Below are 12,046 nucleotides of genomic sequence, written 5' to 3'. Positions count from 1 at the left end.
ATATTTTAATAAAAATATATGTATATGCACCTATAACATTATGTTTAACAATGAATTCAACATTAATCACTTTAAATATTTTTCGCTACACTTCTTCACGGGACAGTTTTAACGAAAATGTGGCCTTTTGAAATAAGAATCCGGGTCAAACGTCAACAATAAGATAATGTTGATACAAGTTAAACATTATAAAGTACCAAAAACTTTACAGGTATTGAAAGGAACACAAAATGACAGAGTCTTTGATTGTTTCATCAATCAGAGGGATAAATATTTAAATTATTAAAAAATATCAATTTGTCAGGCATCAGAAGTTTCGTGTTGTTTTGAATTATCAAAAAAAGAAGATTTCCTTACAATATCTTCATATTAACCGGTGTAAAAAGATGTAGGGGTATAATCGTCCAACAAATTTTGAAGAAATTGTTGAAAACTCCAAATGGGTATTTACCTAAATAAGACATAAACTTTGTGTGTACACCGTAAATACTCATTCATCAATCACTTTTTTAAAATGATTTGAATTTTTTTTACAACCCAATGTTGAACTGGTCCTAAATGCAGGGCAGTCTTCCTGTCTCGGTTAGAAGGCGAGATTTTTCATCAATAGGGAATTCACGTATGGTTCCGTTACCATCAACGAGAACTACTTTAAAAAACAAAAAAAATTTACATATTAATCGTCCCAAAACGGAAAATAGGTTTGGAATACATAGACGACTCGAACAAAACAGCCGAAACGAGAACTATATTTATTTCATGATTTGTGCCAGATGCTTAATGCGTCCTGGTCGCTGTCGGCCGAAAGGTTATACTCTCACATTCCTCCACCAACCCAAAAGATAAACGTATAGATAGATGTAAAACCTATTTAAATAAATAAATACACAGGTTTTCCCCAAAACAAGTACTGTATTATCTGTTTAACAAATATCTAAAAGCCTAACATCTTTCTCTGCTGAATTTTCCGACTAAGTTCCTCTGCCATCAGGGTATCGTCAACTCCACTTTTTCCGGCACGTTTTGCAGCGCTCCGCCACCATGCCAGCAACTCCTCCTGCTCAGGTAAGCGAATACCAAATATTCAGAAATGAAAACTCTATAAATCATACAGACACAACAAATTAAACTATTCACACCATCGTCTGACTAAAAATAGAAAAAAAAAATTAACATTCTTATGACTAACAAACAACTGTGAATAATTAACCTCAACAAAGTCGTGGTTTGAGATAAACTGAGATTCAACAAAGCAAGTCATCCCTCCAACTTTGACCGAGACTGAGCTGTTCACTGGATGTTCCTTTGAGCTTTGTCCCTCTGTAGCACCTGGATATGTATGTAGTTAGAACCAACAATGAGTCACAATTGAGTACGACGTGATTCTGGTAATACCTTCTATACGGGCTACGTGATACCCGGTTCCCCCAAGCCCTTCTGCCCATTTCCCGAGCCTTAGCCGCAAGAAGAACCCTTCAAGACCCGATACAGACTTCTTACTGTTTATCCATCTGAAATCAAAACGATACTCGAAAGTATTATCACAATGCGACAGGAGAAACATTCTTTATGAACTTGAAGCTTACTTGAGAACGTCTGTGCGGGTTAGCCGAAGCACTTGAACAGCTTCAAAGACCGCCTTTGGCACGTCTGTGAAACCTCTGAAAGGCAGTTTCGGCCCGGAGGTAGAAGCTAAATAGTGCTTCACCGATCTATCTTCAGGTGCTGAACTGTACGGTGGAGCATTTGGGCATGTTGCAGCCCAGTGACTTAGCTGAAAACATCTAATGCATAGAGTTGAAGCTTCTTCTCTTCCGTTCCGAGCACTTATGTTCCGGACTAGATCTCTGAGCTCAGTGTCAGTTACTTCCAAACATTCCTGTAACCAATGACCCTTTTTACCGCAGTAGAAACAGATTAGAATCCCATCTCTTCCCTCTGTGTTCTCAGCTAAAGAACATGTAGGCAGCATGTGTTTCATTGCTTCTAATCTTCTTGCAAACAAAGAAGCCATTGCTTCCGAAGACTCTACTCTCAGTGAAGATACTATGGGAAGAATAGCGTTGTTCTGCGGTGGATCACCGATTTTAACCGCATCTGAGGATGAATCATTGGCCTCCTTAGTGATGATTCTCTCACGGAGATCTTGTTTCTGAGGGAGAGAACTTTTAGAAGAAAACCGGCTTATCCACAAACTCTGGAGACCAGAGTTCTTGTTGGTTAAACATTGAACATCTTTTTCATCTCCTTCACAGCAGGTCTTTTGCTTTTCACTCTGCTTGGACTTACTAAGAGGCAACAAAGAGATGTTTGTCTCTTTGTCGTCCTGTTTCTTCTCTGAAGAGAACGTTTCACTTGTCTGGTTAATTCCAACTTTTCCAGATGAAATGTCGGGTTCGGACACTGGAGCAACCCCATTGCCAGATGAAGACACGTGATCTCCTCTAGTGATGAGGCATCGTTCAGGAAGTTCCTGTAAAGAAGCTACATTAGCATTGCCCACCTCGACAGCGTCTTGGTCACTTTTCTTCTGACAATATATAGACTGGAAAAAAGACTGGAAACCGGTGTTTCTGCATCCGCTCATTTCTGGCTGATCAACGATGGCATTGACTTGACCATTAGCATCTGATGTGGTGGTGGTAAGAGGTACAAGAGGAGAATTGTCTTCTTCATTACCTTTCCAGATTCCTTTAGTCATGTTTGATATCCAATTCATAAAGGAACTATCGTGCTTGAGCTTCGAAGTTGACTCCAAACATTCTTGGCTAAGAGTTTTGAGGCGTTTGCTTCCGAGGATCAGCCCCTGCTCCTCGAACCCTGCTCTTTTCTTTCTTCCCCTTGAGACCAAACCAGCACTGTTGCAACTTTCTACACTCCCAAAACTCTCATCATCATTAAAGTTTCCATCGTATAAAGCTTTTTCTTTCCCTTTTGCTTTGGCAAGACGCTCACATGCCTTACTAGCAGGACTTGGGAGGTCGTTCTCATCCGTTGCTTCTACACGGTCAGCTCTATTGTCCCCAAGGTTAGTTGGTTCCTCTTGAGATCCAGCTCTTTCCAATCTCAACTCTTCATTTGCCAACAAAGCTTCCGTTTCTCCTCTTGGACTATCTACTCGACGTTGAGACATATCCATAAATTAAAAAAAAAAATAACAATAAACACGTAATAATGGAAACTAATTAAGAAGACAATGAACTTTATTTATTCATTTTCACCTAAAGATCTTTTGGAAGCTCCTACTCTTGTCTCTGCTTCTTCAGAATCATCATTGGTTTCAACCTTATCCTCACCCATCTCTTCTCTTTCAGGTTTGGTATTCTCAACAGAACCACCAATCCCTGCCAAAAAAAAAAAAAAAAACACAACAACATGGAGTCTCATATTAAAAGACAATTCCACAAACACGCGAAAATGATCATTGAGCAACCTGGCAATGGTCTGTTCTTTTCGCTACACGCTTGGTTGACTTGGTCATCAGTTCTATCTACACAGTAACCAGCTTCTTCTTCTTGGTGTTGGATACTATTGCTTTTGGAATGAGACTCCATGTTGTTGTTGTTGGTTAGTGCTATATCATCAAAGACGCTAGGAGAGGGTAGTTTCGCTTTTTTACCCGTGAAACTAAAAATCAGCACATTCTAAGACCGTTACGAGGAGACCACACTAACTCTGATAAAGCATCCACGGAAGCAAACTTCTTCCTCGCTTCAGCATTTTCACTTCACACATACGAAACCCGTGATGATCCTCGAACAAGCTCGTTCGTGAAGATGTCACTTTATGCCGTTGATATCCTCTCTTTGACAGATCTACGGAGAAGAAAGAGTAGGGAAGAAGATAAGGAAAGAGAGATATGTGGAGATGGATAGAAGAAAATAAAGATTGTCGGCATCTTAAACTTGTATTAAAATTAAAAATTACCGCATGACAATGGATATGGACCTCATATTAGATTTTAAATATTAAATATATTATTATGCATCGTCGATATAAGAACAAATATTAACTACTGTTCCCAAAGGAGCTGAATCGAGCTCGAGTTACCTCCATCGAGTCGCAAAGATACACATGGGGAATCAAGCAAATAAATTACAAAGCAATATTTCAATAACTGAAACCATAGACCTAGAAATCCAGAGAAATAGACTTCTTCAAAACCCAGGAACAATTATCAAAGGAATAAAACGTCAGAGAATTATTATACCATCGAGCTCGAGTTACCTCCAACGAAGAATCGATATATTCTACTTCCAGAGAATTCTCCACTAACAAAAGGAGTAACAAATGAAAGGAAGTGGAAGAGAGAGAGAGAGAGAGAGAAGACGAAGAAGACGAAGACGAAGACGACAGCGCCAAGCGGCTATGGGCCTAACGATGTGATTTGAAACTTGCTTTTTCATGTCATTACAAGGCCCCCAGGCCGCCACGTGTCCACTTTCTTCTCCATACATTTCACTCTTCCAAACTTAAAAAAAAAAAAGTTCAATTTTTCTGATTTTTGGCCTATGAAACAAAATGTAGTAAAAGAATATTATTTATGTCGTTTTATAGGCTTAAATCAGAAAAATATGAGAAATATGGACATATATAATTTGTTCGATAAACAAAAAAGGCACGGTGATGTCCTCTTCCGCTGTCGAGTTCTGGTCTACTTTTGTAATTGTATGGCGGCTTTGAGTTTTACTCTTCTATATGAAGAAGAAGAAAAAGAAAAATGATATATATATGTAAATTCCCTTAAAAGCTCCAGTTTTGTATAGTATAACATTGACGTATACATGCATATATTAATCTTACGTAAGCTATACGCCCAAGAGGTATAAAGGCCACATGTTTAGTATTTTTTTTTTCTTTTTTTTTTGTCATTGTTATCGCTCGTATATTTGTATAACTCATGTAGTGTCGTACGTAGTTTATGTCCATTCATTTTTAAGAAACAAATATATATGGACATATCGGTCTACTTATTTTTGTAGAATTCAATTCTGTCTTTCATGTTTTTGTATCTCATTTTCCACTATATATCTATCTAAAACTTTCTATATCAGATTTCTATTTTTGGGCTAGTTTGGCTAATCTATTTTTTTTTGGTGTAATTCCAATCTATTTTTGATTAAACTTTATGATTGAATTTTTCTTTTTACAGCGAACGGCTATATTATTACTCAAACTTAAAGTGGTGTAGGTAACCAAACCGGAATAGAACAACTAATGTAACAAAGTTCCTTATGAAAAGATCCTACAATCTTAGTTAAAGAGTCCGAAATTTTATTTTGTGCTCTTGGAATATGAGATCTCTTAAACTCCAGAAAACATATATGCATCGTCTGTATTGTCTCTAATTCTGTTGCAAAACATGGCCAATCTTGAGGTTCATTTATCATCGCAATTTGATCATTGCAATCTGTCCCAAAACTCTGACATGAAAAATGTTGTAGCATGCTCTCCATTTCCCATCGCAGGGCTTCCACTTCCGAGTGTAAAGCAGTCTCTCGCCTTCTTAAGTTTCGCGTCCCCATAAATTGGATTTTCCCATAATATCCTTCCAAAACCAACCACAACCATTGAATTGTGTTGTGGAAGTCCATGAACCATCCACCATACAGAGATTATCCAAACTTATGACTTGGGATTCCTCACTACTATGCTCATGTGGGTTGAGTGGTACCATCTCATTTGCATTAAACCAAGCCTGGCATTCACTTTCCGCATATCGGACTAGCTCCAAGGGATCCTTGTGTATCCCCCTAAATAGTTTATCATTCTGAGCCTTCCAGATTATCCATGTGTAAGGATCTCTATCGAGTTCTTGTTCAACAATGATATTCTTCCTCTAGAAGAGGTAATTCATATTGGCATAAATACTCGGTAGCGAAAAGATGTTAGGACTATATGGTTTTGTTGATGGAGACCATACTTGCAAAGCTGGAAGACATTCGAATATGGCATGAATAACAATTTCTTTTGGTTCCTCACATCTCGAGCAATAGTTTTCGTATCTCATATTCCGACGATTCAGATTTCTCGTTACAACCACTTGTCCTCTTATCATTTTCCATATAAGATAATATATCTTCTGAGGTGCTTTTACCTTCCAAGTAAAGGCTTGGAGAAGAAGACATAGCCCCACTAAGGTGCTTTTACCTTCCTAAAATCAGTCACCATTGAGATCCAAGAAGAAGACATATATAGGCCCACTAAAGTCAAAGCCCACCCCCGGTTCAAAAAGTCAAACACGACGAGCATGGAAGAGTCAATGCAAAACGTAAAGGAATAAAAAGTATTAAAAGCCATCATCAAAGCGTCTAATATACTCCGGTGATCACGCCACCATGATCCACCGGAAAGATCTATAAAATGAAGAAGGAAGGGCCAAAGACAAGGGATCCGAATTCTTCAAAGCTAAACTATACTCTCATTACATATAATTTCCATTTTTATCAAGCACCCCTTGTATTCATCTCGAACTCATCCAATAAAATTACCTCCAGTCATAATCTTTCTTGGCGTTAATTTCTAGTTCCCCACAAACAGTGTCAAATTATGTTGTTGAATTTGAGTTCAGTACATACTGGTTGTGTACACAAATTAGAAGATGAGTTAAAGACGTTTATTGATTAATCAAGAAACAAATTATAAGTGAAAAGACATGTTTAATTGAATAGATGATCAGCTCAACAAGAAAAAGAGGAAAATAATAAACATTATCTCTTGTGCGGAGAAGTGTGTGTTTGTAAATGTGTTTTTCAATCTTCGTTTTTCTCTTTATATACTTATTTTGTTTCTATTTTTGTCTCTAAGTCGGCGTAAGCTATTGCTGCCTCACTTATTTGGACCCAATTATATTTTCTCGATGAACCTTGTCCGTTAGATGCAATCCATCTCCAACAGTTAGGTTATAATGTTCATACTTTTATTTTCTCGAGCTCTGTTCTCTCGTTTTGTTGAAACTTATTTAAAGGAGTTCAATTCATGTTAAGGAGTGAAGGCAATCTTGAATTTGAGAAAAAAATATTATTTTTTGATAAAATTGTTAGTATTTTTTTTTTAATTTTTCTGCAATCTCCAAAAATAGGGATTTGATCTTTGTATTTTTAGCTAAATACATACTCAAAATCATTAATTATACTAAATGCATGGTCTAACAAATATCCACTAATGGTAGATTTAAAATTACAATTTTAGATGACTAGTCTAATATTTTAAAAAGTTTTAAAATTTGCATTTTTTTAACAATCAACGGCTATTCTATTATTCAAACTTGAGGTGGTCTAGGTACCAGACATGAATAAAATAATCAATGTAACAAAGCTCTCTATGGAAAGATCTTGCACTCTTAGCTAAAAAATCTAAAATTCCATTATGTGCCCTTGCGATATGAGATATCTTGAAGTCTGGAAAACATATATGCAGTGCTTTATAGCCTCCAATTCTGTTGCAAAACTTAGCCAAAATTAAAGCTCCTTTAACATCGAGATCAGATCCTTGCAATCTGTTCCAAAGCGCTGACATGACGAATGTTGTAGCATACTCTCACCTCCTTAAGTTTCGCGTTCCCATGAGCTGAATCTTTCGAAAACTATCCTTCCAAACCCAGCGACAACCACTGAACTCTGCCGTGGAACTCTGCCGTGGAAGTTCATGAACCATCCACCATGCAAATATTATCCAAGCTTATGACCTGAAGTTCCTCGCTACTATGCAGGAGTGACCATCTCATTGGCATTAAACCAGGCTTGGCATTCATTTTCTGCATATCGGACTAGCTCCAAAGGATCTCTGTCAATTCTCCTAAAGAGTTTACCATTCCGAGCATTCCAGATATACCAGATAATCTAGTTTCGGTTCAACAATGTTATTCTTTTTCCAGAAGAGGTAATCCATATTGGCATAAATACTTGGCAACAGAAAAATGTCAGGGTTAGATGGTGTTGTTGATAGGGACCATACTTGCAGAGCTGGAGGGCATTCAAATATGACATGAGTAATAGTTTCTTCTGGTTCCCCACATTTTGGGCAATAATTATCGCATCTCATATTATGGCGGTTCAGATTTCTCGTTACAACCACATGTTCTGTTATCAGCTGCCACATAAGATGACATATCTTCTCAGGTGCTTTTAGTTTTCAAGCAATGACTTGGAGAAAATTTACGTTTAAATATGTTTCAAATTGTTATTTGAATAAATTTTGTAATATTTATCATTTCTAGAAAATTAATATTGACGCAATATGCATGTCTTGAACATGAAACAAAGAATTGAGTAAGCATAAAGATGCTGCGGACTAGTTTCATCTTGATTTTTAACAAGGGTACGTTTGTTTCACCATCCATATGAGTCATCTGGATGTATATGAGAATTTTGTTTGTTTAGCATTAAAAGTACAAGTCATCTAGAAGGATCATCTGGATGAGTTTTCAAAATTTAGGCTACATTTTAAAAATCAGCTGGCTGATTCAAATTTAAGCATTTGGATGGAGATTGTTCTGTTAAAATAGTATAATGTCTCTTATACCTCTAATATAATTTACAAATAACAAACCTAAATATAATTTTGTCACTCAAGAAAAATGACAAAACAACAAAAACGCATTTTCCCATCAAAACCACAAAAACACATTTTCCCGCCAAAATCGTAAAAATTCATTCCCGCCAAAATAGCAAAAACACACTTTTCCGGCAAGACCGCAAAACCCACATTTTCCCACCAAAACAGCATAAACGCATTTTCCCACCAACACAAAAACGCATTTTCCCGCCGAAAATATAAAAATGCATTTTCTCGCCAAAACTCCAAAATGCATTTTCTCGCCAAAACTCCAAAATGCATTGTTCGCCAAAAACGCATTTTTTCGTTAAAACTGCAAAAAAAACATTTTCCCAGCAAAAACGTAAAACACATTTTCCAACATGTTTTTCGACCAAAATGGCAAAAAACCACTTTCCCGCCAAAAACACTTTTTCCCGCCAAAACGTAAAAAATGCATTTTCCCGTCAAAATGCATTTTCCCGCAAAAAATACATTTTCTTGCCAAAAATGCAATTTTCCATCAAAATCACAAAATACACTTTGCCGCCAAAAACGAATTTTCCCGTCAACACAGCAAAAACACATTTTTCCTCCAAAACCGCAAAACATATTTTTCCACCAAAACTGGAAAATCTTGTTTTTCCGCCAAAACCGGAAAATCTCCTTCCCACAAAAACCAAAAACGTGTTTTCCCGCAAAAAACCAAAAATTTCATTTTCTCGCCAAAACCAAAAATTTCGTTTTTCCGCAAAAACCGAAAATCATATTTTCCCACCAAAATCAGAAATCTTGTTTACCCGCCAAAACCAAAATAATCTCATTTTCCCGCCAATCCCGAAAAATCTTGTTTTCCTCCCAAAACTAGAAAATTGATTTTCCCTCCAAAATCAAAATTGTGTTTTCTGTTAAAACCAAAAATTTCATTTGCTGTCAAAACTGGAAAATCTCATTTTCCCGCCAAAAAAAAAAATCACATTTTTCCGTTAGAATCGAAAGTTGTGGTTTCCCGCCGAAACTGGATATCGTGTTTTCCACCCGTCACCGGAAATCATGTTTTACTGACCAAAAACATAAATCGCAATTTCCGTCAAAAACAAAAATCGTGTTATCCAAAAAAATGTAAAACTAGTTTTAGATATATTTATTTGAATATTATAATCAGTTTATTTTTAATACTCTTTTTAGATAGAAACTTTAAAGTTTTTTATGTATATGTTTATCAAACCTTTTGTCTATTAGAAGTTATTATTGTAGTAAACTTTTAATACAAATCAAAATAAAAATTTATAAATTTATATGTAGTAATAATTTATGAATGTCAAAATGCTAATTTTAAAATAATTTCAGTGTAAATATATTTTAGACTAAATAATAAAACTTAATATAGTTTAAATTAACATCAAACATATGATTAAATCAAAACAATTGTATTTGTATTTTAGTAATTTGTTTACTAAACTCATCTGGATGGAAATAAAGATAAAGAAACAAACATAAGATCCATTTAGATGATTCATCTAGATGAAATATTTGGATGGACAAACAAACAGTCTCATGAAATTTGGATGGATTATCTAGATGGATCATATAAATTGATCTGATGTATAGAGATGACAGATGGTGAAACAAACAACCCCCAAAATGTTTTGCAAATATTGTTTCTCAAATTATATCCACAGTTAAGCATCCTTTTGTTATGTGAATTTTGAAGATTAACTCTCTTAACTACATACTAGACTTCTATCCGCGCGTCTGCACAAAGTTGGTATTTTACATTTTTATAAATGGTCTAGTGACATTTTTAAACATATATATAGAGTATTTAGATATTTTTAGGTTCCAACGATCCTACCCGGATTCGGAAGAATCCGATTCGAACCCTATCCGTAAATTTATAATACTGAATATAGTTTAATTTTAAAATTCAACAAATTCGATACTGAAAAAAACAATATGTATACCAACGTGTACTTAAATTCCAATGTCTAACTGATTATGAAAACAAATACAAAATTCTTTGTTAACTGGTTTGGATTCTTATCACTAATACAACAATTTCATTTAAACTTGTGAAATTATTACGGTTAACACGTAAAATAAATGGCGCCGGACTATTGTGATAAAAACAATTAATAAAGTAGTTTAGGAGAGTGAAAAAAGAATGTAAAAGATGTAATAAAACACTTAAAAATAAGTAAGTTTTGTTTTGTACTTCTGTAATAAACGATTTAAAATTATTTAGAAAAGAAAACAAATGAAATGGTTAAAATTAGTTAAAACGAACGAAGAAGATGTAACAAATCACTTTAAAATAAGTAAATATTATTTTGTACTTCAGTTTTAATAGAATAGAAACCTACAAACATACTTTTGATATGTGCATTTAATTCCCCTACTCCACGAAAATAAAAAGTAGAAAAAATTACACATAAAGCTTTCGTCTAAAGTATGAATTATGAACTATTCGCCAAAAATATGCAGGGCCCAGCCTTGGATAGAAGCCATTGAAGCTCATGCTTCCAGTCCTTAAAAAACAACTTTGTTTGGCCAGTTTTTCTTTCTCATAAACAATTCAATAGATCCCTTGTTTGGAAATTAGTGAGTTAACAAAAAATCAGAGATTAATCAAAAATTAATCAGGGATTAGTTTTTCATCATTTATGTATATATATGTATATAAAAAGTATTTGCATTCTAAATATAAAGAAAAGTGGTGGCTCAAGTAGTTTTGTCGTCACATTGGTCAACCAGACCTAGACCTAGGTTTGATTGCTACATAATATATTTCAGGGTATTTCAAGTTTTTTTTATAATAGCTCTGTTCTTTTACAAGACGCTGCGTCAGCGGTTTGTGATCAAATGTATAACCATTTTTTTGTTCAGGGATCTGGAGAGCAACACCACCGCCGGTGCTCTTGTCTATCAAAGATAATCGCAGCGACTATCTAACTGTCGCTACTTTTAACAACGTCACAAACGACACTGGAAATCTTCGCGAAAATAATCGCAGCGTCAGCTTAATTAATTTTCCACCATTTTTTATTTATTTTTATGTTCAGTTTTTGGCCGCAAGCCGCTGCGTCCGCGTCTTGTAAAAAAAACATAGCAAATGAAGGATAAAATGGTAAATTACCGAGTCATCTCTTTTCCTTTCTCTGTGATTTTTGTCTGCAAAAATATGCTTCGCTCCACTTTTGTCCTCTCTTTTTTTCCCATTATTTTGGGTTGCCTGCCTATTCCCCCCACATACACACAAACCCTACTTATTTCCCCCCAAAGTATTTACTTCTTCCGATCCCACCCAAACTAGTAGATTCTCTTTCATATTTCCCCCCTAATCTTTTTTAATCCCCCTCTCTATTAAATCCCAAGTCGTGATTAAGGAACCAAAATCACGTTTTGTAACAGCGATTACCCAATTAAAAAAACCAGACCCGACATAATAAATACACAGATTCGACCAGACCCGAAATTAAAAAAAAAAAATTGGGGACAGAATTAAAGTTAG

General features: G+C 35.4%; 1 protein-coding gene across 1 annotated transcript; it reads right to left on the bottom strand.

The window, feature by feature from the left end:
- Positions 1-855: 855 nt before the first annotated feature.
- LOC106407941 lies at positions 856-3,953 on the bottom strand. Its single transcript, XM_013848784.3, is given in 8 exon segments — positions 856-1,057; positions 1,211-1,329; positions 1,396-1,511; positions 1,587-3,114; positions 3,222-3,344; positions 3,434-3,640; positions 3,643-3,725; positions 3,928-3,953. Coding segments are annotated over 8 exon segments (2,325 nt in total). The 3' UTR covers positions 856-934.
- Between the last annotated feature and the right edge of the window lie 8,093 nt (positions 3,954-12,046).

This window comes from Brassica napus, chromosome C7, assembly GCF_020379485.1.
Source record: "Brassica napus cultivar Da-Ae chromosome C7, Da-Ae, whole genome shotgun sequence".
Taxonomy (NCBI): domain Eukaryota; kingdom Viridiplantae; phylum Streptophyta; class Magnoliopsida; order Brassicales; family Brassicaceae; genus Brassica; species Brassica napus.
The sequence above is the reverse complement of the archived record's forward strand: the minus strand, read 5'-3'. Positions and strand labels throughout refer to the sequence as shown.